This window comes from Drosophila gunungcola (assembly GCF_025200985.1).
Source record: "Drosophila gunungcola strain Sukarami chromosome 3L unlocalized genomic scaffold, Dgunungcola_SK_2 000003F, whole genome shotgun sequence".
Lineage (NCBI taxonomy): Eukaryota > Metazoa > Arthropoda > Insecta > Diptera > Drosophilidae > Drosophila > Drosophila gunungcola.
The window spans coordinates 1807671-1834818 of NW_026453179.1; the positions used below are offsets into that span (position 1 = coordinate 1807671).

At 39.9% G+C, this 27148-nt stretch overlaps 6 protein-coding genes across 19 annotated transcripts; 3 read left to right on the plus strand and 3 right to left on the minus strand.

Annotated features, from left to right (window-relative positions):
- On the minus strand, positions 1-26307 carry LOC128258799 (acid sphingomyelinase-like phosphodiesterase 3b). Of its 5 annotated transcripts, none has more exons than XR_008267995.1 (7): positions 26155-26307; positions 12974-13173; positions 4254-4951; positions 3424-3616; positions 2316-2607; positions 651-1063; positions 1-153 (listed from the first exon to the last, which is right to left on the minus strand). XR_008267995.1 is itself a non-coding variant. In XM_052990690.1 (6 exons), the coding sequence occupies exons 2-6, from the start codon at positions 13053-13055 to the stop codon at positions 793-795; spliced, it is 1536 nt and encodes a 511-aa protein (XP_052846650.1). In that variant the 5' UTR covers positions 13056-13173; positions 25994-26307; the 3' UTR covers positions 614-792. The 5 variants fall into 5 exon arrangements, 1 of the variants encoding a protein (XP_052846650.1); XR_008267994.1 differs by having other exon boundaries at positions 26103-26307; XR_008267992.1 differs by having other exon boundaries at positions 25994-26307.
- LOC128258816 (probable insulin-like peptide 4) lies at positions 5594-6520 on the plus strand. Its single transcript, XM_052990718.1, has 2 exons — positions 5594-5959; positions 6017-6520. The coding sequence occupies exons 1-2, from the start codon at positions 5794-5796 to the stop codon at positions 6229-6231; spliced, it is 381 nt and encodes a 126-aa protein (XP_052846678.1). The 5' UTR covers positions 5594-5793; the 3' UTR covers positions 6232-6520.
- LOC128258817 (probable insulin-like peptide 3) lies at positions 8015-10492 on the plus strand. The gene is made up of 2 exons (XM_052990719.1): positions 8015-8265; positions 9994-10492. The coding sequence occupies exons 1-2, from the start codon at positions 8082-8084 to the stop codon at positions 10185-10187; spliced, it is 378 nt and encodes a 125-aa protein (XP_052846679.1). The 5' UTR covers positions 8015-8081; the 3' UTR covers positions 10188-10492.
- On the minus strand, positions 11934-12545 carry LOC128258815 (probable insulin-like peptide 2). Its single transcript, XM_052990716.1, has 2 exons — positions 12324-12545; positions 11934-12263 (listed from the first exon to the last, which is right to left on the minus strand). Exons 1-2 carry the CDS (start codon positions 12499-12501, stop codon positions 12046-12048), a joined length of 396 nt encoding a protein of 131 aa, XP_052846676.1. The 5' UTR covers positions 12502-12545; the 3' UTR covers positions 11934-12045.
- Positions 13183-14013, minus strand: LOC128258812 (probable insulin-like peptide 1). The gene has a single exon (XM_052990713.1). The coding sequence runs from the start codon at positions 13755-13757 to the stop codon at positions 13305-13307; it is 453 nt and encodes a 150-aa protein (XP_052846673.1). The 5' UTR covers positions 13758-14013; the 3' UTR covers positions 13183-13304.
- Positions 14876-25411, plus strand: LOC128258798 (cell surface glycoprotein 1). Of its 10 annotated transcripts, none has more exons than XM_052990685.1 (9): positions 14876-15188; positions 17901-18052; positions 18914-19399; positions 19472-19721; positions 20502-21084; positions 21201-21412; positions 24197-24252; positions 24440-24478; positions 24715-25411. In XM_052990685.1, the coding sequence occupies exons 1-9, from the start codon at positions 15090-15092 to the stop codon at positions 24881-24883; spliced, it is 2046 nt and encodes a 681-aa protein (XP_052846645.1). In that variant the 5' UTR covers positions 14876-15089; the 3' UTR covers positions 24884-25411. The 10 variants fall into 10 exon arrangements, with proteins under 10 accessions (XP_052846645.1, XP_052846646.1, XP_052846644.1 ...); XM_052990686.1 differs by having other exon boundaries at positions 14877-15188; positions 19487-19721; XM_052990678.1 differs by lacking the exons at positions 24197-24252; positions 24440-24478 and adding exons at positions 22933-23150; positions 23782-23823 and having other exon boundaries at positions 14878-15188.
- Positions 26308-27148: the final 841 nt, after the last annotated feature.

Genomic DNA, 27148 nt, shown 5'->3' on the forward strand with positions numbered 1-27148 from the left:
TAATTGAGAGTAAATTAGCGCTATACTTGTATATAGGAATTGCTCAGCCCGTTCAGCAAGTCATCCTCCTTCTCGTCCTTTTTTGCTCTCACATTCCTATTTCCATTTCTATCTATATGACCATCGGTACACTCAGAAAAGAAAAAATCGTACCTAAATAGAAGTTCATTAAAATTTATTTATATAACTATATGCATTGTATTGTATTTTTAACAATGTATACAATAAAGTAAAAAATAAAACGCAAAATATTACAAAAAAACAATAAATTAAATTAAGTTCTATTAGCTATTCAATATAAAGAATAAATGTGTAATAAAACAAAACTTTAAAAAAGCTACAAAGTAATAGTAGTTTACTTTTTCCAAATTGTGTACCTATGCAACCAAAATAAAAAATCCTAAATAAATACATTGTTTTAGGCATTTCTTAAGAATTTCTTCATAAATTAACTAGTTTCTTAAAATAAATTTATAAATTTTGAAAATTTCTTTGATAACTTCATAAATTTTAAGGATTAGAAATAACTCTGTTTTAAACTAATCCAAAAATGTTACTTTTAATTATTTATATATTTCTTTAATATAATATTTTAAAAATTACTATTCTCTGATTTCAACTAACTATCATTTTTTCTAAAACATTATTACCTTGTTAAAATATACGTCAATTTTGAAAAAATAAAATGTGTCCTAATTTTTGTATTTAAGGACGATTTATATTTCTGAGTGACTGAGTGCGCATCCTGGGGCTCAACCCCACTTTGATATGGTTCCGCTTAAGCGAGAACGCTTAAATTCGCTGGATGTGGCAATTGTTGCATCGCCCGGCCACCCACCCTGTGTGGAGGCCATAAAAAGCGCCGAGCACGCCGAGCAGCCAGCTCCAGGATGTGGGCGCTCGGGCGGTGGGGGCGTGTCCCAGCAGCGCCAGCTGCTCCTTCTCCAAGCAGACCCGGAACTCATCGTAGTCCAGGCGCGTGATGGCGCAGTAATGATTGAGCATGCAGCGGCCCGAGCAGTCCGACCCGGTCTGATATCGCACTGTGTTGGCTCGGTGGTATCTAGGGGGGAAAAACAGTGGGAAAACGGTGAAAAAATAGCATTGAGTCGGGAGTATGGGTGCCATTTGAAGTCCCTATCCCTATCCCTGTTTGCATTGCGGCCTGTATCGGCCGGCCAGTCGGGCAACTGGGCTTTCATAAATGCTCTTAGCCGACCCGCTATGTCCCGTTTTGATTTACATATTGCAGCACCTCTTGGGCGGGTGAAAGTGCTCAACTGTGGCCTGATTGAATGTGTCTACCTGTGGCCCCTTAAATTCAGCTCTCAAGCTCAACACTTTCTTGAATTGTTTAAAAATGCAATAGTCGAGAGTGTTTATAATGCAGGCAAAATGTGTAGATTTTTTAAAAAGGTTCTTATCGAAATGAAATAAAGAAAAAAACTATTTCAATAAATTTCTATCGTCTTAAATTGTATATTTATTTAGTAAATAATTGAGATTTTTGTTTCAGCCAAAGTGCAATTTATTTAAAGCCTACAACAAATAGAAAAGGCTTTTCTAAAAGGAATGGTTTTCAGTGAGAACTGGGCTCAAAAGGGGTAACAGATTACGAAAAAATAAAAAAAAAGATTACCATTTTTTTTAATGTGTACTAAAACGAAAAAATGCTTTACGGTAATAAAAATGATGATTAAATGATTTTAAAGGTACTTTTACGGGGATAATTGGATAAATTTGGCAGAAAAATGTTAAGCAGTGAAGTGTCGTTCGGGGATTGAAAAATGGCAATGATTTTTAAGAGTGAAAAAAATTGTTTAACATAAGTAAAATAACAATATTATTTTTAAGAAAACATTCTCAATTAGTGTTTATCTTTTTACTGAAATAATTAGTTATTAGAAAAATCGACACTATTTCGACACCCAGAAAAAAAAACCACTAAAAACGGTAAAAAATAAAGCCCAAATGGGGTTTAAAACTCGTATCTTGCTTACAAAACAATAAAGTCTAAACATTTTAGAACGATTTTATGAACGGCGTTCGATTACTGTGAACAATCGGGGGAAAAGAGCGTCAGCAGGCGAGCAATTTTTATATACGGAAAGGTATGCTGTTTACGAACGGCGTTCAATTTTTGTGAACGAACGTGTGCAATTGTAAATCAAGAAAAATGTTCTTGATTAGTTTCGTTCTTTATTTTTTCTGGATGCAAGCGTAAGTGAAGCTTCCGCAAGCAAATTTATCTGTGCGCTTTAAGGATTACCGGTCGTATCAATCAAGACGGGCATAAATCGACCCAATCCAATTACCTGAAGAACCAGGATGGGTCTGTGCCCGTAAACCGCTCGGCGAAATGGTGCAGCGCTCCGGCGGAGATCTCCGTCAGGCCGTAGTATTGCGTCAGGTTGTACTCCAGCACCCAAGTGGGCTCGTCGGCCCGGTTGGCCTGCGACAGGTCTAGCCAAAACTGGGTGTAGTCCAGCACCTGGCCGCTCCCAGTGTCGAACTTGTACAGCCTCAGGGCGGGATTGTTCGATGAGCCGATGCCGGCCTTGCGGGGCACAATCGATGGGGCAATCATCAGCCACGAAATGGGAATGCCTGCAAGGGAAAAGAAATTTTAGAAAATGGTACATTAAGTTAACTAAAATAGATATATTATGTACTTATTTTATACAATTTCACATAATTTACTCAATTATTTGTTATTGTGTGAAAAATTTAGTTTAAAATTAAAAAAAAAAAAATTAAATATACAATTTTCCTATAGGATAAACAAGTTAAATATGTTAATAATTACATTATCATGTTTTTAGTTTTTTTTAAGTAAGTTTATATTTTGAAAAACGATGTAACATTCAAACATCTTAATATTTAGTTTTAATATGCGGTTTTTTCTGTGATTTCAAAATAATATTTTCAGCTTAAAAATATTTTAATGTGAACCATTAAAATCTTGGTAAATCCAAATTCGGTACTGGTTAAGCCACGAAGGGTGTTGTGTTTAAATCAAAGTGTGAAAAATTTAGTTTAAAATTAAAAAAAAAAAAATTAAATATACAATTTTCCTATAGGATAAACAAGTTAAATATGTTAATAATTACATTATCATGTTTTTAGTTTTTTTTAAGTAAGTTTATATTTTGAAAAACGATGTAACATTCAAACATCTTAATATTTAGTTTTAATATGCGGTTTTTTTCTGTGATTTCAAAATAATATTTTCAGCTTAAAAATGCCAAGTTCAAACAAATAGAACTGTTAAATTGCACTTTAACTACAGTTTTTTTCAGAATTTGATTAATTTTTATAAATTATGGATGTATATATATTTGATTGATATATAATTATATTTTCAATTACTTTATAGAATCAATGTGGCATTTGACAGAAGAAAATTTGAAACTAGTGTTATACCTTTGGCATCGTAGATCAGGCGGAAGGTGTCCGAGTGCAGGTGACCGAAGAACTGGCCCTGGATGACCGGGGCAAATTTACGGACCATCTCCAGGTAGCGTTGGTTATTCCGCTCCGTGAAGGTCACCTGACTGTGCCGGGGCCCCAGATGACGTTCGTCCACGCCCGGCGGCATGTGACCCACTATGTAGACCTGGGGACAAGTGTCAACAGATTCAGTTCATTTAATCCAACAGACGGATATAATGAAATCAGCTCCCTCAGTTGCAAATTAAATATTGTAATTAATCAAAAGGGCAGCACACTGTGCGATTGGAGTCTCTGGCATGTGATGGCCGAGGGCCCATATACAATATTTAATATATACTTATGTAAAATCATTTTAAATCTCTCATTGATTACTGAAAATTTTAAACTTTGAGTTTACGACCCGCCAACATTAAACTATTGTGTTTTATTATTCAATGGAATAAATTCTTTTGTTGCCAAATTAAGTAACAAACATTGTCGCATTATAGAGATCATTTTATAAATATATTACATTGATATTTACCAAAGCCTAAAGGAAGAAAATTAATAATGTATGCTATTTTTTAATATGGTACTTTATACTTTTTAATATTTGTATTGTTTTACAATTAACAATTTTCACGTATATGGATTTATTAAGTTGGTTTTAATGTTCTTGCTTTAATTTTATTAATAAGAAATATTATTGATATCATTTTTTTAACATTAATTTTAGTATGATATTTAATCTACGAAGTCAATTTGTTTGGCTGCGATTCGCAAAGTAAATAAAATACTAATTAAAATTACTTTTTTCCTACCGTTTCCTGTTTTTCCTTGGACTTGGTGAGGACCTCCTCTAGCCAGAGCCATTGTTGCTCTGCCAGCAGTTCATCTTCGGCCGAAATAGAGCTAACGGATGCCTTGGGTTCCGTATAGTATTCAGATGACCATCGCAAGCTATGCGATGTCCTAGAATCCGGATCGGATTCGAGTCGCATAAAATTCGTATTTAGAGCCACGATTCGCAGCCGGCTCTTGGTCTGTTCGATGGAGTAGTAGCCGCCTTGGTCGAAGGTCACCAGCGCCTCGGAGGGCAGCCAGTGGCGCCACAGTTCGCCCAATCTTCGGTAGCTGCCGCTACCGTCCTCGTGACCCAAAACCGGGAAGATGAACTGCGAGGAGAAGCTCCTGCGCAGCAGATCCGTGATATTTTGCAGGATCTCGTGCTGCTTTTGCTCGGACAGCGGCTGAGCAGAGTGCGAGAGGGCGTCTCCGGTCCACAGGACGAACTCCACGTTGTCGCCCTGCTTGGCCTTCATGGTCTTCACTGCCGATTCGATCAGGCTCCACGGACTGTCGCAGTTGTAGTGGCCAAAGGTGCCAGGTGCCTCTGTAGCCGCATTGTTGCCACCGGTACCGGAAACCGATCGAGCCAACTGCCAGCAGCTCCGGTAGATGTCACCCCGGGTGGAGTACATGGTGTCAAGGTGCAGGTCACTGATGTGCCAGAAGTATCCTGACAGGAGAAATAGATAAGATCATGGGGAATAAGGCAATTATTTAAATATATATTTATAAATACTATTTAAAAGAGCACATTAGTTTCAAATTTAATTTTTCAATACTGTTTAATACCCTTTTAAATTAGTAATAATTTGATAACAGTTTATTTTCTTGAATGTGAAAAGTCATAATTATTTTTACAAGGTAATCATTTACTTTCTTGAATGTTAAACCAAGTATTTATATTAATATACAATATTTTCAAGTTTTTGTAAAGGTAAGGCAGAAGCCTTCTGAAAGTTTAATAAATGCCATGTCTTTAAGATATTCTAAATATACCGCTGATATAAGCACTTCTGTTTTGACAATATATCAAAAGGCTGATCAATTTTGTAGGTAATTCTGTTCTATGAAGTGAGGATCGAGATTAGACTTTGACTTTGGCTAAGGCGGGCAATTCCTGGCTGGGAAAGGCCATTTGCGTGGCATTTGCCCGCCGGCTGCTCGAGCATTGAAATAAGAAAAACCTGGTAAGTCCTTAAGATTTCCCCGCAGCTGACTGGTTGACTGACCTGAGAGCTGCTCAGCTGCTGAGCTGCTGCTTTCTACCTGGTGGCCCAAAACACGAAGTCACAAAGTCAAGCCAAGTAGTCAGTCAGTCAATTAGCGATTAGCGAGGCAACGTGCTGAACACTAACCACTCCACAGATCAGTTTCATTTGGCATGCCCATCGATCGGTTGGCCAAAAAGCGCGACGAGTTCGAGATAGCTTGCAGAGGCGTTCCAGAGAGACACAGGAGGCATTCCTTTCATGCCCGGCGAGCGTAGTTCACAGGACTTACAGATTGAGCAGGATGAGCCTGATAAGGTTGGGGCTAGCTCTGCTGCTCCTGCTGGCCGCCGTGTCGCAGTTGCTGCAGCCGGTCCAGGCACGTCGCAAGATGTGCGGCGAGGTCTTGATCGAGGCATTGGAAATGATTTGTGTTAATGGCTTTATACGCAGGGTCAGGCGCAGCGAGGGTAAGTCGAGTGTCCTGCCTAGCCTGAAGCACATATAACTCCCTTTTTGTTTTAAAGGAGCCAAGGACAAAGATAGAGTGCGGTCCCTGGTCCGCAAGCTCCAGCAGCCGGAGGAGGAGGCGGAAACGGAATTGGACTCGGAATCGGCATCGGCATCGGAGCCACCGGCCAGCGGAAGTGGACGCAAGTTGCGACGCCACCGGCGACGCATTGCCCACGAGTGCTGCAAGGAGGGCTGCACCTACGACGACATCATGGAGTACTGCGCCTGATGACCAGCAGATACCAAATCAGAGATCCCAAAAATCAGACAACAGATCCAATAAACTACAAACCAGATCCCAAAAATATAACAGATATGGCTAAGATTTTGTGGCGGCAATAGGAGGCACAGAAGGGTCGGATGACGAGGACTAGAGGACCAGCGCCACCCGACCGGCAGGCGTTTTGCAATTCATTTTCCCACACTTAACCCTAACTATAAACGTAATCAAATTTTCAAATATATTTCATTGTAAATTTCCTAGTGGAAGCAAATAAAGTTACTCTCCAAGCAGCAGCAGCAACAAAAGAAGTGTGTCCCCTGCTTTTTGAACCCGCCGGCATTCCAGCTGTGCGGCGTGGGTAATCCCCGGCCCATCAACACCCACACCACCAACACCACCAACACCAGCACCACCACCCACCCATAAAAACAGCACACCCAACCACCCAGAGGCAGCTGCCATTCAGCACCTCCAGTGCGGTGGTGCCCTTGTTTTCCGAGAACAATAATGGAAATTATGAATTTTTAATTAGATGACGTTCTGATTTTAATAAGCAAAACAATGGCAGAGGCGAAACGAACGGAAAAATACACTCAGTTTCAATTCGATTCACATTTCCCCTTGGGACTTGCTGTTTTTTTTAACGAAGAGGCGCATACAATTGACCGATACAAAAAACAAGTAGGCAACTTCCAATCAGTGGCCGGGATTTCCCACAGATAAGTACCTCTTTTGACCCACAGATTTGCAGCGATAATAATTCAGGGCTTGCTGGTAAAAATCTACCTGATTTGGAAGGACTCAAAGGCTCAGCCGTCTTATCATATTCAAGCGGAAAACTACGGAAAACGCTAAAGTGGCACTTAGCCAATATAATGAGATTACAAAAGTGGCCTTATTGTTTTTGTGACAATTCAATTCAGGGAGTAACTTCTTGTTTTTATTTAAATGAGAAAATGACAATTGCCTTGGAGAGGCTGTAAATATGATTAATAATATAAGGCAGCTCCTGTTTTAGGTTAATGAAGTCTGTTTAATGCCTTTAATTTCTGAAAATGGTTTCTTGCATTTAAAGGTTTTTTTTTAGTTTTTTAATTGCTTTTAAAAATTTAAAAAACTAATATGGGCAGTAGGAAGGGAATTTTAATATATGATTATATCAAAAAAGTTTTAAAAAATCAAAGAATTAATAAGCTTAGTTTTTAGAGCTTAAGAATGTTTTTCAATTGATGAAAAAACATTTTGAACACAATGTTAAAACTTTTTTTCGTTTCCTTTTTTTTTATTATAAACTTTTTTTACAAAGTCATGAAAATCTGAATGCATTACGTAAACCAATTTTAAGAAGCAACACTGGCTGCTTTAACCCACTGAAATTGAAATTTACAATGTTTTTTGCTTAAAGTTTTCCAACTTAAGATGAGTTATGGCACACCATGCCAAGAGTGTTGAACACCCACAACTGCCAAAGGAAACTCAATGCACGTCATCTTGTTTTTCAGCAATCAAGATCCGTGCGTTATTTCTTGGGTGAGAACGTAAACAAACGTCAGCTGATATGCGTAAGACCCCCCAAGAAAAGCTCAAAATTTCCGACATCTAATGCCTGCACGTGGGGATAAATAACAACACACACAGTGAACCGGGCGAGGAACTAAACCAGACCGAACTATGGTGCTAACTGACACCGCGGCTAATGCATTTCGACAGTGCTCAGACGCTGGATATGCGGAGCAGAGAAGCCACTCGGATCGGATCCAAATCGGGTTCATATAAAACCCTCTGTCGTCGACTGGGAGCCAAACAGTTGTGGCCGGCACACACTTGGCAGACAACCACTCATCCACTCCGGCGATATGCGACGGAACCCGAACCCGAACCCAAATCCAGAAAGGAGGATCCTGCTCCACGGCCTGATCCTGCTACTCCTGATGATCGGCAGCGTGCAGGCCAGCATGAAGCTCTGTGGCAGTCAACTGCCCGAGGCCCTCTCCCAATTTTGCATTTATGGCTTCAATGCGATGACCAAGCGAACTTCCGGTATGTTTACTGGTATACCCTTCCAGAGAGTTTAACAATATTAGTCAGAAGATTGCAACGCAGTGTGACATTATCTAGTCTATACACTATCCATTTTCGTCTGTCCGTACGTTTCTTTGCCCACTAGGGTTTCAGTTCTGAAGCCATCTGGTCTAAACTTTCGTCAAAAGGATATTTTTTTTTGAAGGTGGTATATGTGTCATATATGTAGCTGCCTTGGGAACAATCCCATAATACAACTTCGATGTTTTTCAATTTTTGTATACCCTTGCAGAGGGTATAATTTCAGTCAGAATCTTGCAACGCAGTGAAGGAGACATTTCCGACCCTATAAAGTATATATATTCTTGATCAGCATCACTAAAAGAGTGGATCTAGCCATGTCCATCTGTCCGTTTCTACGCAAACTAGTCTCTCAGTTTTAAAGCTACCTGCATGAAACTAAACTCCTTTTGATTATCTTCAGAAGCTATACAAACATAAAAACAGCAACAATGCTATTATTAATGCAAATACTAAAAAGTTTGATAATTAAATAACTTAAACTTTTACAAGAAAATGTAAATTTTTGTAAAAATAGTTTTCTGTTTTATAATTTTTAAGAATTGCTATCATATTTTCAAAAACAACTTTTTATTTTGATTTTGATATTTCATGCGTAAAAATTGCATATTTTTATACCCTTGCAGAGGGTATTATAATTTCAGTCAGAAGTTTGCAACGCAGTGAAGGAGACGTTTCCGACCCTATAAAGTATATATATTCTTGATCAGCATCACTAGTAGAGTCGATCTAGCCATGTCCGTCTGTCCGTCTGTCCGTCCGTCTGTCCGTCTGTCCGTCCGTTTATATGCAAACTAGTCTCTCAGTTTTAAAGCTATCTGCATGAAACTTTCCCAAAAGTTGTCTTTCTATTGCAGGTAGTATATAAGTCGGAACGAGCCGGATCGGACGACTATAGCATATAGCTCCCATAGGAACAATCGGAAAAATAAATGAAAAAAAATTATAACTTTGCTGTTTTTTAATTTTTTGTTTAGTTCTTCGACATATAGTAATGGTAAAATATTTCCGATTTACGGTTTAAATTTCATCAAAATCGGACGACTATAGCATATAGCTCCCATAGGAACAATCGGAAAAATAAATGAAAAAAAATTATAACTTTGCTGTTTTTTAATTTTTTGTTTAGTTCTTCGAGATATAGTAATGGTTTAATATTTCAGAATTACGGTTTTAATTTCATCAAAATCGGACGACTATAGCATATAGCTCCCATAGGAACAATCGGAAAAATAAATGAAAAAAAATTATAACTTTTCTGTTTTTTAATTTTTTGTTTAGTTCTTCGACATATAGCAATGTTTAATTATTTCAGAATTATGGTATAAATTTTATCAAAATCGGACGTCTATAGCATATAGCTCCCATAGAAATAATAAAAATATATAAAATAACTATCTAATAATTGAGCTGCAAATCATCAAGTTTCAATGTTTTTTTTTAGCACATACTCAAGTAAATCATAATTTAAATGTTTTCAAAAGTATTTAATTAATGCAATAGCTGCAAGGGTATATGAACTTCGGCTTGCCGAAGTTTGCTTTCCTTCTTGTTTTTTTATAAATTCTTAGGCATTAAAATTAATGTTAGATCAGTAAGATTTGTACATTAATGTTATTTGTATTATCAAAAAACGAATATTTAACTTAACACAAATCTAAACAGTCGCAGATCCCATTAACCTCAACCTTATCGAGGGCTTCGAGGACAGTGTGCTCCTGGCTAGGATGTTTGGAGAAAGTGCCGGCCAGATGCTTAAGACACGACGTCTCCGTAATGGAGTCTTCGACGAGTGCTGTTTAAAGCCGTGCCGTGTGGAGGAATTACTGCGGTATTGTGCTCCTAAGCCCAAAACGTGAACCTTCTATTAACCTTCCGAAGACACCTAAGATTACTGAAAAGATATGGCCCGCCTGGAAAAAAAAAACCTCACGTATTCTTTTTTGTTCAGTCGTTATAACAGCTTACTCAATTTCCATTCTTGAACATGATATATATATGCACATGTTTGTTGAATGTATGCGCATAATTTATAATCGGAAATCAGAGACAGACACGCGAAATGAATCGGAACACGGGATGTTATGCATGTAGATATGAATGTATAGGGCCTGAATACATCGCCTGGGTATAAATTATTAAATAAATTATGTATTCAAACTGCTGCAGATTGGCCAACATGATTGGTAATTAAACGGGTTTTACATTGATTTTTCATTGTCGTTCATTGCAGTTAATTATTTATTGACCGAGGGGACAGAATTCTGTTCCAAGTTGGAAAGGAAATACAGATTTCAACGAGCTTCACAGATTGTTTAACACAAAAGTTATGTTATGCCTACAACAGATATCAAAAAGTTACCCTACGTAAAGGGTTTTAAAGTGAACGTATTAGTTAAATTTGTATTCATACAAAACGAGTTTGTATTAAACTTTAATTTTCGTTAAATAGTTTGATCCCAGAGAGATTAGTTTTTTAAAAATTCATTTCAGCTAAATTCCATGAAATTGGGCAATTACCATACACAAATACACTAATTAGTTGAATCTTTCAATATAAATGACACCATGAACCGAAAAATGTTACCCATTTAGTATCTGCTTGAAATTGAAACTTACAACATGTCCATAGATCTAACAAGAATTTTTGTGCTTTTGGTCCTTTTCTTATTGATCAAGCAGGTATATTATCAGCAGATCAGTTTCGAACTCATGTAAAGAGCAATTATACATTTGTGAATCCTACAGAACGTTTCGAAGTTCGAATTTACGAATGTAAAATGCACTTCTTTGGATAAAGAATTCGATGAATTCGAACATTGCTTTCTAAAGTCGGTTAATCGAACCTACAAATACGTTTACATGAAAGTAAATTTATTCAAGACTCCCGTGAAAAAGATAAAGGTAAAGTTTATTTATTTTAATTTTATTTTCGTGTATATTAGCTATAAATACTGAATTGCCATTTTAGTTAAATCTATCGTTGCACAAACGATTTAATGGATATAGACCTTTCTTATTTAATATTACTGTGGATGTCTGTCGATTTCTGCTGAATCCTTCAGCTAACCCAACGTTTAATTACTTTTACGGATTTCTGGGAAACCATACAAACCTGAATCACCCCTGTCCATTTGATGTGAGTATGGTTCTGGTTTTTGCTGACACTTTAGGTATGAAATTATTTATTACGCAGCATGACCTAATCTTCGATAAAATTTCAACCGATTTAATAAGCCACCGGATGTCCAAAATTTTACCCTTTCCCGAAGGTGATTATCTTATGGAAATCAATTGGTTTGCTTATGACATAAATAGAGCTATCACAAAGTTTTATGGCACTCTATCTTAGAAGTTGATATCTCTGAAAATATTGTGCAAAATTGTCTTGACGATATGTATTATCAATAAAGATTTTCTGCGTGCTCTCCTTTTAAGCATCAACTGATGTGCTTCAAATATTGATTGATCTTAAGTATGGTTTAAGTTTTTTGTGTCGAGAAACCCTTTCTCCATTTAAAATATTCATGGTATATTACCAGTTACTGTCATTGCTTGCTTAAGCCAAAAACAGTATATATGTTTAAAATATTTCGATCGTTCATAGATGCAACAAGCTTTGGAAAAGAATCGTTTGTAGTGTATACAAGTATGTATGCACATGGTTGGTTCCAAGTCCAGAGATAGTGTGGTAGAGCCAGTCAATTGGGTACAGATCTAATAGGGCACTTCGCAGTACTCCTTGAGGGTTTTAATCGAGCAGTACCTTTTGCAGCACCTGTCCACGATGCCTTCCCTTGTGCGTCGTCGGATGGCGGACAAGGAGTTGCGGAAGTATTTCCCATAGGCCGAAGTGTCTAAGTCCTCGCTATCCTCAATCTCATTCTGTTCAACGAACTGGAGAGGATTGAGGGGGTCATCTAGATCATTGCTGGCTGTAAAATGGTGGTGATTCAGGTTCTGATTCGCGTTCTGGATAGGCCAGTGAAACTTACGCAAGCTGGGCTTCTGTGCGATCATGGAATTGAACGATTTGCACACCAGGTTCATTATCTCCGTTAGCGTTTGGCTGCACATCGTAAAGGTCAGTTCCTGTCCTTGGGCCAAGTGCACCGAGGAGCAGGCCAGGAGAGCCACAACCAGCAGCGAAAGGAGGGACACGGACTTGCACATGGTTGTTTGTGGGGGTAGTCTTCGTAGCAGTTGGTCTTTGTTGGGTCGAGTCCAAAGGTAACTGATGCTATTTGGCCCAAAAGAGCTGGCTTATATACAGCTCCGGGAACTGGGTCTCGGTCGGGGTCGGGGTCGAGGTCTAATTCTGGCTCAACACACATTATCCTCAAAAAGCACAGTGTCAAATTGTGTTAGGCAACGATGAGTGCATTTCGGAGTTGCCTTTTCTTCTCGAACACCTCGAACGCTTGGCTAAACTCGTTCAATGTCAAAGCTGACTTATGCAAATGCCGCCTATTGGAAAATTTGTGGGTGGTTGGGCCTCGGTGGGCGTTTGCTGTCAGCCAATTAAACAATTTATGTATAAACAGCCAGGCCGAGCTAAGCCTTGCATTTATGAATAGCAAATGAGTCCTTGGTCTTAAAGAACCCATCTCCTTGGTCCCCTTTTACACTGTCGTATAATACTTACCAACGCGCGCCTGGGCGAGGCTGGAGTAGGCCAAAAGCCAGTGACATAGCCAGAGCCAGCTGAATGGGGCCAGAAGAGGCATCTTGGCAACCAAAACGCCTTTCACGCCTCCCTTAGAACTTTTCCTTTGACTGTTGTTCTTGCCGCTCACACAAATTCTTTTTGCACTGTCTACTTTTATTCATTAGTCAAAGTTGGTGCTGCATAAATAAGTGATTACGAATTACGAATCGGATTACGAGTGTTGTGTTGTGTATGTGTATGTGTATTTGTATGTGTATGGGTATGGGTATGTGTATGGGTATGGGTATGTATGCTGGGGCTAAGTCTCCTATTTGGGCAGGCAGTAGGCAGCCAGCTCCTCGTAGGAGCAGGATTTCACGCAGCACTCATCGTAAACGCCACTGGGCAGGTGTCTCCTGTGGCGACGCGTCTTGATCAGGACTTCAGCCCCATACAAGTTGGTCAGCAGGGGACTGAAGGAGTAGCCAGCATCAGCACCAGCATCTGCTTCTGCCAGCGCCTGCCACCACCCATTCTTCAACTCATTGGACACTGGCGGCTGAATTGCGCGCTTCTGGGACAACGAATTGTAGCCGTGGGCGCACACCACATCCATGGCATCGGACAGGGCGGGACCACAAAGTTTGTGGCTGCCGGGGGGCAGCTGGTGACCACTGGCCATGACCACCAGCAGAGCACCCGGGATAACAGCGATTAGCAGCGGCAGGAGCCGCAGCCGGAGCCGGAGGCCATGAACTGCACTGTTTTCCTTGCAAAACATCCTTAGTCTGTGCTGATTGCTTTCAGCTGCAACTGCTATTTATACCACTAAATTTGTTAGTATTCTCCAATGCAGTTCAATGGCTTCTTGTGCTTTTGTACTGCAAAATCGCAGTCCTTCCACCTAAATATCCCCTTTACTACCAATATTTTAGACACGGCTTAACCTAAAATGCATGCTTCTATTTTAAGCTCTTCCCAGAATTTCAAAACCTAGCACTGTTATAAAAGCACTTAAGGTATTTTGTATAAACAAAATATTCCGACAAATGTGTTGTGCTTCAGAGAACATCAAAAATAAAATATATGTTTTTACAGCTAAATAGTAATTATTTTAATTACAATACATTGAGCAACAAACACAAAATAATTAGCTTAATCATGGGCAAATGATTAATCTGTGTGATAAAAATATTAAGAAGTTCAACTATTCGGAAACAGAAATTCGCTGTTTTTACATGATCGGTAAGAAATTAACACTTCCAAAACCGGAAAAAGAAATATATTATAATATTAAATTATATATTCATCGTCGCCGACCGACAAATATTAACTCGAACAGTGACTCTAGGAGTCTTAACAGTTTTCAGTCAGATAATAGCCAAAATTATATTAAGGAAGTAACTTAAAACTTAACAAGAAAAATCGGCACCTAGAATTAAGCAAGCATTCAATAATCTAATAGTTCTAATTCTAAGTTTTTTTTAACTGGGTGAGCAAGAATAGTACTATTTTGATGTCTTCTCCTTGTTTTAAGAGATGAATTTTAATAAAATATATTTTTTAGAAAATAAATAAAGTAAAAAGGGTAAGTAATAAAAATGTAGAAGAAGATTGGGAAAATACCGAATTTTCAATAACTACTTCATGAGTTTTATCTGCTGTTTTGTACAGAATCTTACAGTTTAATCAATGGTTTTGTGTAAGTGTAATCACCGTCAAAATTCCACCCACTCCAGAACCCTTTCGCCGAACCTGTTACTTTGCCGCTAAGAGACTCTGACTGCTGTCGATTGCGATTACGATAAAGCGAGATTTCTGGGGGGCAACGGGAGGCAAACTCGACGGCTGACAGAGTGGCAGCCTCATTAGCATGTTGCGGCAAGGTGGAAAGTATGCTTCAATGAGGTTCCGCTGGCGACAGTGTGCGAAATCGCTCCGATCGCCGCCCGATTGTCGAGCTGCACGGCGATGCCAACAGTTGGTTGCCAGCGCTGCATTCGAACGTTTTGCCTTTGCCCCGACCACAAAGCTCCGGAAAAGCGAGCACAAAATCGTCGTGAACATAAATCGGAAAAAAAAAACAGAATAAATCGGAATAAATCAAGTCGAAATGGTGCTCGACATTAAGATGTGCCGATTTGATAATGTGCCCTGGGGTTTTCGCCTGGTGGGCGGGGCGGACTACGACTATCCGCTGACGGTGGTTAAGGTTAGGCCCGATCCAATCCTACAGAGTTCTATATAGTACCCTTCTGCCAGTGCACCACCTCTTAAAGTCACCTGCCAAATGCCCCACCTGTGTGTTTTCGTTAGCCGTTTGGAAAAATCGCCATAGATCATCTAATCACCTGACGGATTCAATTCAGTGTTTTGCGATACCCTTTTTTTTCGGCTGCAATTACGTAACGCGATGCGTGTGTCCGTTCGGATTGGCAGCATGGTCAAATTAGTTAATTAAAGTAATTCCCCCTCTTTTGTTTATCTAATCGACAGGCCCATACATTTCCCGCTAATGAGCCGCATAATGGCAGCGGCAATAAACTTTTGTCAAATTTTAATTGTGTTTCAGTTGCAGTTGTGCTTTGTGTTGCCTGTGCATAAATTGTATTTGGCAACTCGCATTTTGTAACATTGTGTTGACAACAGCAAAAACATCGGCCAAACATCGACGTAAATCCGAAACAAATGCGATTTTTAATTGGCAAACTGTGAAACGCACACAATAAATGATCAAAATACGAGGGCCGCTAAAAAGTCCATTTCCTCTCGATTTCAATAAATCAATTTAAGCCGCAGCATAATATAAACAGTCAAGGGAAAAAACACATACTTTGCATTTTACTATATACATTTTCTTAACAAAATGTGTTTACTTTACATAAACAAATTATTATTATTTATACTTTAAGTGCAAATCAATTAAGATAATGCTATATCAATTTTAATCTTGTTAATAGTCAATATGAATTATAAAAATTAGTTTTAGAGCGCAAAAATTTAATTAATCAATACTGTCAATTATTGAATTATGCAGAATTTTTTATTGAAAAAATGCAAATACACAATTTAAAATATATTAAAAACACAAAATTCAATAGATCAGAGAATTAGTATAAAGCTACAAAAATATAGTGAAAACCTAATTTAAATGATTAATTCTTTCTTTATGACTTGACTATTATAAATCTTTTCAGAACATGTAAGCCGCTTAAAATATATATATTTAAGAAGCCATTTTTAAAATGCTCATATCGATTCGTGTTAATATTGCCTTATGGAATGTGTGCGAAAACACACACCTCCACATGTTGGCCCTGCAAACACTAAACAATCTTTCGTAATCTCTTGAAAAACCTCTGTTGATTCTGCCCCACCCTTAGCCTTATATATATGTATGTTATATCCAGGCGATGCCCTAAGCCTGTGTTCTATAAATATTCGCAAGCTCCGTCGATGTCGAGTGTTTGCCTTGTGAATTCACCGCTGGAAATTGACTCCGGCATAAGTGAAATGCAAGAGGCCCCTGGGAGAATGGAAGAAATCAGACCTCCGAACTTGGTTGGGGGAATCCCCTGCGAGTGCCATCCATTTTGTCCACCTCCTCTTGCGGCTGCTCGCCTGCAGTATTTGCATTACTAAGTCCTCTTGACAGCCAGTGTCGTGACTTTCTGGTTATGAGCCTGGCTTTCACATAACGGAAACGACAACAATCACCGCCAAAACAATGGGGTTTATTTGCCTGCGAAAGTGTTACAAAACCAACTGAATTATACAATAAAATTGTGTGGAAACTAAACCCTTAAGAGTTTGTTCTTGTTACCAAGAAACATAATCTTTGCCGTGTCGATTCCAATTTCGTATATAACTTATGGCTTGTTGAAACCTCATATATACTGTACAATTTTATCCCTATGAATACCTACAATTTAAATGCTCAATTTGCGCCAATTTGTCTGTACTTTATTACCCACAAAAGCCATAAAGCTACTATTGTGTTTAGTTTTTGTTGTTCTCACAACTTTTTATATCACTCACTATGATATATAGTTTGCCAAATGAACATTTAAAATATATCTTTTGAAGATGATAGCTAAGAGAATAAATTATAATTCAAAGCACAATAATATGCAGAATCTAAATAAAGGTGGTACTTTCGGGGGTAATTAAAACCAAATCTTTGTTGTTTTTATCAGAGAAAAGCTTTCAGTTGAAATTCTCTTCCAAAATCAAAACTTTTAGAGCACAGATACATTCTGATTGTTTAATGGAAAACCTAATAAAAAATATTCATTAAAAAAAAGGTGCAATTTATCAAAAATTCTGTAACACATAACATTAATAAAATAATAAATAATAACCCTGAAATAATTATAATTAATTCTCAAATAAAAATTTCTTTTGATCTTTCTATTACTACTGATTAACTTTTGTAGATTGTTCAAATCAAATGAATACTTTAAGCCAAGATAATGGATCAAACTTTGTATAACCATTCATAAAACAATATTTTATTTGAGTGGCTAGACATGGGTAATTCCACTTGCTCCACTTAATTGAAGTGACGTTAATGAGTTTCCACTTGTTCTCGAGCAGCCCTCGTTGTGAACACCCCCCTCGTGGGCATTGTCTTCGGTTTGTTTGGTTGTGCGTGCCTGTGTGCCTGTGTGTTGGGGTCTGGGTCTTCTGGTCCTCTGCTCTTTGTTTTGTTGACATTTGGCGCGCGTTTTATTTTTATGCACTTAGCACGCGACGCCGCCGTCGTCGACTAATAGAAATTCTCCCATTATCGCATCCATTGTGTGAGTATCTCAGCCTCAGTCTCACATTCGCACTCGCACTCGCATCCCATCCGTATCTGATTTGGTGATGGTATCCGCATCTACATCTAACCATGTCCACATGCTTCAAATCCCAACGATAGGTGACCGAAGGCAGCATTGCTGACGAGGCTGGACTGCGGGTCGAGGACATCATTGTGCGCATCAATGACACGGCTGCCACGCCCCTCAGCCACGACGAGGCCCACCGCCTCATTATGAACAGCGGCAGCGTTTTCTACTTTGGCGTCTACCGGTGAGCTTCCTTTCCCAGCTTCTAGTCCCTTTGGCTCCTGCCTTTCGTGTCCCATCCGCCGAGGACCATTTATCACAGCTGAGCGAATTTACAACCCAAGAACGCTTAGTTTTACCCTTGCAGAGGGTGCTATAGTTTTTGTTTGATTCTTTTACATTTATTGCCATTATATCATTTTAAGTAATATAAAATGGAAGAGATTGTTCTGTAAGCTTTTTTGATCGGAAAAATGTCGTTCAAAAAACAATAATTTTCGATCAACAACTTTCTATCAAAGTCGGATAACTATTTTTAATCTGTATTCTTGGAAGAGATTATTTTGTAAGCTTAGTATATTAAGACGAAACAAAAACCCATTTTCGAATTCTATATTTTTTTCCTTTTTTAAAAAAAAAATAATTCGAATGCAAGAATGGAGCACAAAAAAAATATATGTCTCAGTTATTAACATTATTTCTCAATAATAATCACTACGGTCCCTGGTTATTGCACTTAAAATTTCGGAATCTAATAGCTCTGCTTAAGATGCAATATATTGAGTTTGTATAAAAATAAACATTATTTTTTTAATTAAACAAAATAACTGTTAAATATATAATTAAATAATTTTTAGAATTCACGTAAAGACAAACAATTTAATCCTTATAGCTAAAAATGCTCTCATTTTCCAACATCATAGGAATATATTCCGAAGCTTTATTGTTTTAATGAGGTTGTTTTGAAATGGGGCATAAGCTAATAGCAAAGGTGATAAACGTAGAGTGTTTATAGGGTAGCCGACTTCCTTCGAGCTTTGTTTTCGATTCCATTCTTTCCTTCATAAATTGTGGTCACTTTTTTCGGCACTGATCCACTTTGCAGGGAGAACGAGGAGGACGCCTACGAGTGCCTTACGAAGTTTCCGATGAGCGAGGGTTCGTTGACCAAGTCACCATCGCCATCGCAATCGCCATCCCCAACCAATTCGCCGTCTCCAGCGACTCCATCGCTGTCCCAGCGGACGGAAGCCACAAATGCCCGCACTCCGGAACCGGAGCCATTCGTGCCGCCTCCCAGGGCATTCGCCACCATTGCGGCTGCTCCTGCTGTGGACGTGGATGTCCATGTGCTGGCGGAATGTCGCCAAGCCGTGTCGGAAGTGCATTCGGAAGACAATTGCGGGCATGGGGATGTACCAGCCCGGCCAGCAGAAGAAGCCGTCTCCAATGGGGGTCTGTACTTGCCCGATTTGCCCGATCGCCCGTGCTCGGCGCTGTCGGAACCGCAGGAAATTAAGCTGGTGGAGGAGGAAATTGCAGCCGTGCTGTCCGGCGAGTCGGAGGTGCTCAAGGAGCACAATGTACTCGGGTGCGTACCATTCAATTTCACCCGTTTCCTACACCTACATCCTTATTTAACTAACATGCCACCATATGATAGCGTCAATTTCTATAGGATCTTTCCCAAGCCGGGCGTCTGCATGTCCAGCGATGTGCTGCGCTCGCTCAACGAGGAGGTGACCAAGACCAAGCTGGAGAAGGACAAGGAGAACCGCCAGTGGTCCACCTTCCTGCAGCGGCCCAATCGTCCCGTGCCGAAGAGCAAGCAAATGCTGGAGGCGGAGCGCCGGGCGGCCAATGCCTACAAGGTGACGATTGTCAAGTCGGCCCCACGAGATAAATCGCCCATGGTGAGTGGCCACAGTTTACGCTACATACACTCAGAAAAAATTGCTTTATAAGCTATAGGGTTTTCCCGAAAACCTGACAGTAGTTAGGCTGTAAGCAATACGGCCAATTTCCCAGTATCCGGCTTAAGGCTTAAGTTAAGATCAAATCGAGTTGGAAAAAAGTTATTCTGTTTGAATACAATGATTACTTTTAAGCTAAAATTTTTAAAAGATTCGATTGTCACAGAATTAGTTTAGAAATTCGGACAGCCGAAATGCAAATGCATATTTTCTAACATTTACACATTTTATCTTGAAAATGGCCTCTAGTTAAGAACGTTGTATTCAGTTAAAGTCTGAAATTACATTAAATATATTTAAAACAGTTTTATTGACGTCTCTTTACTTTTCTTTGAGAAAGGCCTTAAATTTTGGTCTCTCATTTTATTTTATTTGAAGCTATTGGCTTAATACTTTCATAGCGCTGCAAGCAACATCACTAATAATTTACTGCGCTAGTCTTAGTTTTTATACTGATAGCTTGAGCTGATAAAAAACTGGCATAAAAACCTGTCTTTTTATTGTATAAAAGAGCTTTAAAAAAATACTAATTTTAATTTTTTTAAAGAGTAACTTTTAAACCTTAAGTGATGTTAAGATATGAGACTTCCTCTTTTACAGAAAAAGAAAATTGTTAAAAAAATGTAAAAGAAAACAAAAATAATTTTAGGGAATATTTTTTTTGCTGAGTGCATTGTTGGCTGTACGGATCAGAAGTTAATTTGTGTTTACGTGTGACAGCCGGAAGCTAAGCCGGCGCCAAAGGAAACCTCACCAGCCAAAGAAGAGGAGCAAAAGGAGGAACCCGAGCAGGACGAGGTGGTGGCGGAGCAGGAGCAGGTGCAGGAGCCCGACCCGGAGCCCGAGAAGGAAGAGGAGCCACTGCCCACGGATAGCGAGGTGCCGAATTTGGAGCAGTTGCCGGAGAGCGAGGTGCCGGACGAGCAGCCGGAGAAGGCCGATGCCCCCAAGGAGGTTTGCGAATCGAAACCGGACTCACCCGGAGTTGACCCCGAATCAGTCGAGACTCCGACTGTATCAACACCTCCGGCTGAAATCGTTAGCACTCCAACTAAAACGGACGAAGAGTTGGCCCTGGAGCGCCAATTGGCCGATGTGCAAAGACAACTGGCCGCCCTCTCGTCACTGCCCTCCACCATACAGTCCACCCTGGATGCGGTGACCAAGCAGCTGGCCGATTTGCTGCCCACTTTCAAGTTGCAACAGCAGGAGAAGCAACTGCCGCAAATCGATGAAAACCAGGAGGATGGGGAAACCACCACCACCACCATCACCACCATTGCAGGCGAAACGGAGGATGCAGGTGCAAAAAACTATGCCCAGGTCGACAGTAATTAAATTTTTCTAATGGCGCACTTTTGCGTATATCCTTGCCCCCAAAACCACCAAACCCCCAAAAACCCACTGAATATCCTGCAGGCAAGGACATATCCATATCTGGCAGTGACAACCCACTGGGGCCATGTGAGAGTAATGAGGATAGATGCGATGCCAATGACCGAGAAGTGGCGGAAATATCGCGCTCCACTGGCGACAATCGCCTGGCCAAGGACAAAAAAAAGGATCTGGAAAAGGAGCTGCTGGAGCAGCAGGAGCCTTTGTCCGAGGAGCAGACCTTCAAGAAGCAAAAGGTGAGTGCCGGCAACTGGCTTTGGGAGCCTGGGAGCCTGTGAGTCTGGATGCCATGGCAAAATGAAATCCCTGGCAGGGCAGCTAATGTAATTAGGCTGTCATGAGTTGGGTCTAGCAGGTTTTAATGGCATTAGAGTCCGGGTCTGTCTGTTTCACTACCTGCGACTGGGACGCCTGCTAAACTATTTAGAGCAACAGGATTAGGCGGCCTGCTTTATGGGAAATGTTTCATTGTCTGAGTGATGGGGCAGAAAAATATTCTACCACCTCTTCTATAGTGTGTATTTTCCTCTCCTAGATGATTTGCTATAGGCTTTGGTAGGCCTTAATTAAATATTAATACTTGTTGATGAAATTTATATGAGAAAGGTTAGGGGAAGTTTGAAAAACATAAATTGAAGGGTATTATTAAAGGATATTATTAAAATTGTATTGCAACCTGAAAAAGTATTTAAAGAAAATATGATGTCCCTTATTGTATAGAACTTTTTCAATCAATTTAAATTTGCTAATTTTCATTTTAAAAGCAAACCCCCATAACGCACTTAAACATATATTTATTTGACAAAAATGTTTAGCACACAGAATAACCGTATGTGTTTTTAGATTCTTGTTTAGCTTTAATATTCTGATTTAATTGTTGCTAGATTTTTGTTTATCAGAAACCATAAAAAGGAATTTTATATAGTATTTTGGCCTTAATTTAAATTTGTTATACTTCTGAGCTTAAAATAAATCAACAAAGCCATAAATTATGCCTGAGTGAGAATATTTTAAATTGAAAGAGTGTGCTGCCTTAGAATGTACTTTCCCATTAGTAAGCTGTCTTTGCGAAATAACTATCCCCGAAAATGCTTTACTGCCTGATTTATTTCTATTTGGGAAAAGCAGCTTTAGTTTGTATAAAGAGTTTGCGCCACGACGCAAAAAAAAAAACAAGGCGGACATTCTGCAAGGCATCAAACTATTCGGTTGAGTACCGAAGTCAGTTTTTATTTGGACATGCCTTGAGCTATGTTATCCAGCTGCCGGCAGCTGGACCTTCTCATTTGAGCTTTGTGAAGCTAAGACCACCCCCCACACACCTCACACCCCCCATCCAACATTCCTGTCTTCGCTTCAAGCTGCGTGTCCACAAATCAAATTAACTAAAATGCCATTTGGTTTTTGTCTTTTTCTACTTGCAGCATAATGTGCGCTTCCAAACGTAGTTAGTTAGCTTTAATCGAGTTTAAATTTTGATAAATTGCCAACAGCAAGTTATTTGTAGCGTTGTGCCCAAGATGGTTCTCTAGTTGAATAATAAAGCCCTGGCAGCGGCGTGCGGCAGGGGAAAAATGCAGAAACCAAAAGACAATTAGTAGGCACCAAGTGGAAAGCCCTTCAACATTGTTTCCCGTCTCTTTTACTCCCCCATGGCCCTCAATTTTTGGTTTTGTTTTTTTTTTTTTTTTTCTCCTGTTTTTGTTTTTCCCTCGTGGGCGTGTGCACTATCCGCCCGTCTGTTTGGTTTTGCTAGAGACACGATGTCATTGAGGAGCTCGAGGAGCATTTGGTGCGCAAAAACAATCCCCGGCGGTCGAAGCGGGCCTTTGGGCCATTGGTCCCATCCTCGGAACGTCCGCTGGTCCTTCCCGGCGGTCGGCGCTGGTACCGTCCCAAGGATGCCTACAACGATGAGTTCATAGCCGAGACCCTGAGCGCCCAGGCGGAGCTCATCACGGGCAGCACTCTCGGGTGGGTAGAGTTCCCTGGATAACGTGCCCGTACCCTTCGCCTTTGCAAACCAAAAAACCCCCCTGCTAGTTGGCTTTGTTTGGCCATGTTTGGCGTGGCCAGGCCCTCATCTCATTTCACGTCATCGCATTGCCCGCAAAGCAAACACTGGCACCGAGAAAAACTACACCAAAGCCTCCATTTACCATTATTAATACGAACAATTGATTTAGACAAATTAAATATATTTTAATGAAATTAAGGTGATTTGAATAAATTTACTGAAAGGTTTCAGAAATATTATTTTTTAACTTTTAAGGAATTATTAAATTTGCTGTCAATATTTATTTTAATTTAGTCCATTTAAAAGTAAAGCAAAATGAGTTAAAATTGTTTTCACTTAAATGTCAATAGCCAAATATTTATTTGTACTCTTCCATTTTTTCATCAGAGAATTCAACTCTCAATTCAATTTGCTGTATGGATGGGTATATGGCGAAAATTTTTCTCAGTGCCCCTGCAGCCAGTTCACCAAAAACCATAACGTTAGCTCATCGCAGGCATTCATTTTCTTCACTTCTTCACTTTTCCATGGGCACTCACTCGCCTCGACTCTTTACATCGTCCACTGCACCATAAATTTGCGCATTAGCAGCTGTCCGTACGAGAGCCCGTTGCTGGGCTACGATTCCAGGTAGTGTTTCATTTGGCTTCGCTTGATGAAGTGCCCCGGATGTACCAGAAAGTAATCCACAACGAGAAACAGAACCAGAACCAGAACCCATATATACATAAGTATCATCTAGCAGTGTCATTATGATTATCGTTGGCATTATCGTTGGCATTACGAGACCCATTGTGCATTGCCATACTCATCCTGATTCGCACCCGCACTCGCATTCGCATTCACATTCGAATTCTCATCCGTCTGTGTGTCCTGTCACAAGGCTTGCAGTTGATTTGACTTTCCTCGTGCGTTCCGGTTGAGTTCTTTATGCATGCCGCCCGCCGCCTTTGCTCTTGGATATATATTCTCCTTGCTCTTTGCCTTCTGATTTTCATTGTAGATTGCATTTTGGAATCGTTTGTTCAATGGCGAGCATATAACACGCCAGCGCTTCAGGTAAGTTTTTTTTCCGAGCTCCGTGATCCAAATTTCCCCCAATCCTCACATCTCGACTCTTTAATGAGGCTAACAACTTCTCTTTGCTTTTGCTTTTGCTTTTGCTCTGTGTGTGTGTATTTGCCCGCCCCTGTCTTGTACTTAACCAATGGGGGAAACGGACTGCACTCGTCTCCCGATTCGCCAGGGAGCTGCAGGGTCTCAGTCTCGGCCTGACCATGCAAAAGTAAGTTGTCACATTGGACGTTTTGTTCTTTGTTCTTATGTTCTCCGGTTCATTGCATGCATATGTACGGTGCTTCTGGTGCTTCTGGTGCTTCTGGTGCTTCTGGTTCTGGTTCTTGGTCCCGGGAGCACTGCACTGCACTGCACTGCAATGCAATGCACTGCACTGCACCGCACATTCCCCCCAGTTGCGTTCGCTATTTTCAATTTAATGGCAACTCCTTCGCCCGTTCGCAGGGTCAACTTCATGAAGTACCAGAAGCCGGAGCGCAAAATCGATCTGAATCGCAGCGAGGTGTACAAGTATCTCAATCCGCATCTGGACAGGGCGCCCGTGCGAGGCATCGAGGTGCGTGCCCCGCTGGTGGCCGCCGAGTCCGACATTCGCCAGTCGCTGCAATCGTAGGAATGATGTACCACCACCCCGAATGTTTTACAACAACACCCCACTGCGCAGCCAAGACCGCAGCTGCACTGAGAAAAAAACACCCTATACAAGTAGGATTTTTTTAAGGTAAAAGTGGAACACATTCTTAAGCTTGGCAGAGAAGCGTTAATAGAGTTTCTAGCCGTCACAAAAAGATATGATAATCTCGTTGGAAAGTGTATGAAAATCTTAAATTAATTTTATTTTTATGCTCACGCTTGGGTAAATCCCTTCTAATTATTCTTGCGTAAAAACAATTTCACAATAACTAAATTTTTTCATAAATATATACCAACTTTTAAATATATTTTTCATCTAATCAATTTAAAAAGAATTTGCTCAGATCTTTCCTTTTTTTACAATGAAATAATAAGCAATCAATCATAACTTAAGATGTGTTATAAATTATATGGTGGACATAAATTGATTTTCGTATCAATTCTAATTATTTGTAAAACGCTTCTCTGCTGACTTTTGGGATGCTGAAAAACCCACATATATCTTAGAATAGACAAACATATTTCTGTTAAAATATATAAATCCATATATTAAGAAAGCTTCAGCTTGATTTTTAAGGGGGGTCCCATCCTGGATGAATTGCAAAGATTGCAATATTGCTTTGGTTCTTGAATTGCTGTGCTCATTGAACTTTGAAGATGGGAATGTATAAATTTATTCTCAAATTGGCTTCCCCCAGTGCAGTCGATTATCGGTTTAGAAACTCAACGAATATAACCATCAATATGCTAACAGAAGCCGAGGAGTTCGCTGCCATTGTGGAGCGGGGTCGCCTAATGCGATATTACATAATTTGTGTGCAACAAGGCGTATGTGTAATGTGTCGTGTGCATTTCTGTGGCATATCCTCAGGCGCTGGCTGTTGCAATTTTCTTTAGCACAAACATAAAAACGACGCGCTGCCCTTGTGTGTGTGAGCGTGTGTGAGTGTGTTTGTCTGGTGTGTGGGTGACAAGCTCTTCGAATTTGCATTTATTATGGCAAATGAATTGGGTGGCAACAAAAAAGTGGCAAATGACATGGCAAAATGGCAAACAGGCAGCAGGAGCAGTAGCAGAAGTAGCGACCAACCACCACAATAAACCCGTATTTAGTTACGGCACAAACACTCGCGTCACAGCCAAATCAAAATTGTTGTCACGTTATGATGAAAACCGGAACGAGCGGATGCGATGCGCACATTTCACTTGCCCCAAACAGCGTGGAACAGCCGGAATGATGAGACACTTTACTTTTTGCCGGAGCAATAAAAACGCGCCAACTTAAGGCGAGTGTGCACGAAGTACGGATATTCGTCAAAGGCGCGTATTTTGCGAGCATTCAAAAATTCGGGAATCGTATAATCCGTGCCGTGCGATTCGCATGGACGCTCGTCTTGGACTGTCACCAAGGATTGGTGTTATCATTGCACTGGCCACAGCGGAGCGCTTCGAGTCGAGCCCGTCAATTTTTGGGACAGCTTTTGAGTGGGGCAGCTTTTGAGCGTTTTTCTGAGAGTTTTCCGAGAGTTTTCCGAGAGGTTTCCGAGAGTCTTCCCGCCGAGCTTTGAGCGAAAAATTCCCATACGAACAAGCGAACTAGCTATCGTCCAGCTGCTGGGGGGCATATCACTCTTGGTTGGGTTAGGGCAGGTCCTTTCAGGTCGCGAAAGGTGAAAATGCCGGAATGTCGGAAATAAAATTAAGATTTGTTCAACTTGTTGGCTAAAAGTTTTGACTCGGCTAATTTGTATGCTTAATTGCCAAGCGCCATTTACACTAAGCTACGCGCAACGCTTTGAAGTCGCTAATTCGATTGGAATCGCTTAAAAGGGTTTAGTTTGCCCTCTAATTGGAAAACATTATAACGTGTCCTAGCATAAAAAGGGCGCTTTGGGCATTTGAAAAGCAATTGTTAGATCTAAGGAATTTAAAGTTTTAAATTGTATACCTCTTAAAGATTTGGATGTAGCTCATCTGCAGCAAAAGTTTTTATTGTTGGGTTTTTAAATTTTTATAAAAGTGCATTTTTTAAAAAATCTATCAATTTAACGTTTTGGTTTTTTGGGCCTAAAAGTAAATATTAGATTACTATCTGATCTACAGAAAAAAAATATCAAGATAAATGTTTTAAGCCCTTGGCTAAAAGCTAGACGTCAGGGACTTTTAAAATTTTTAAAATATCCTTCTTCTTAATTATTAATTAAATAAATGTTTAAGCTATCTAATCTAGGTACGAAATTAGATT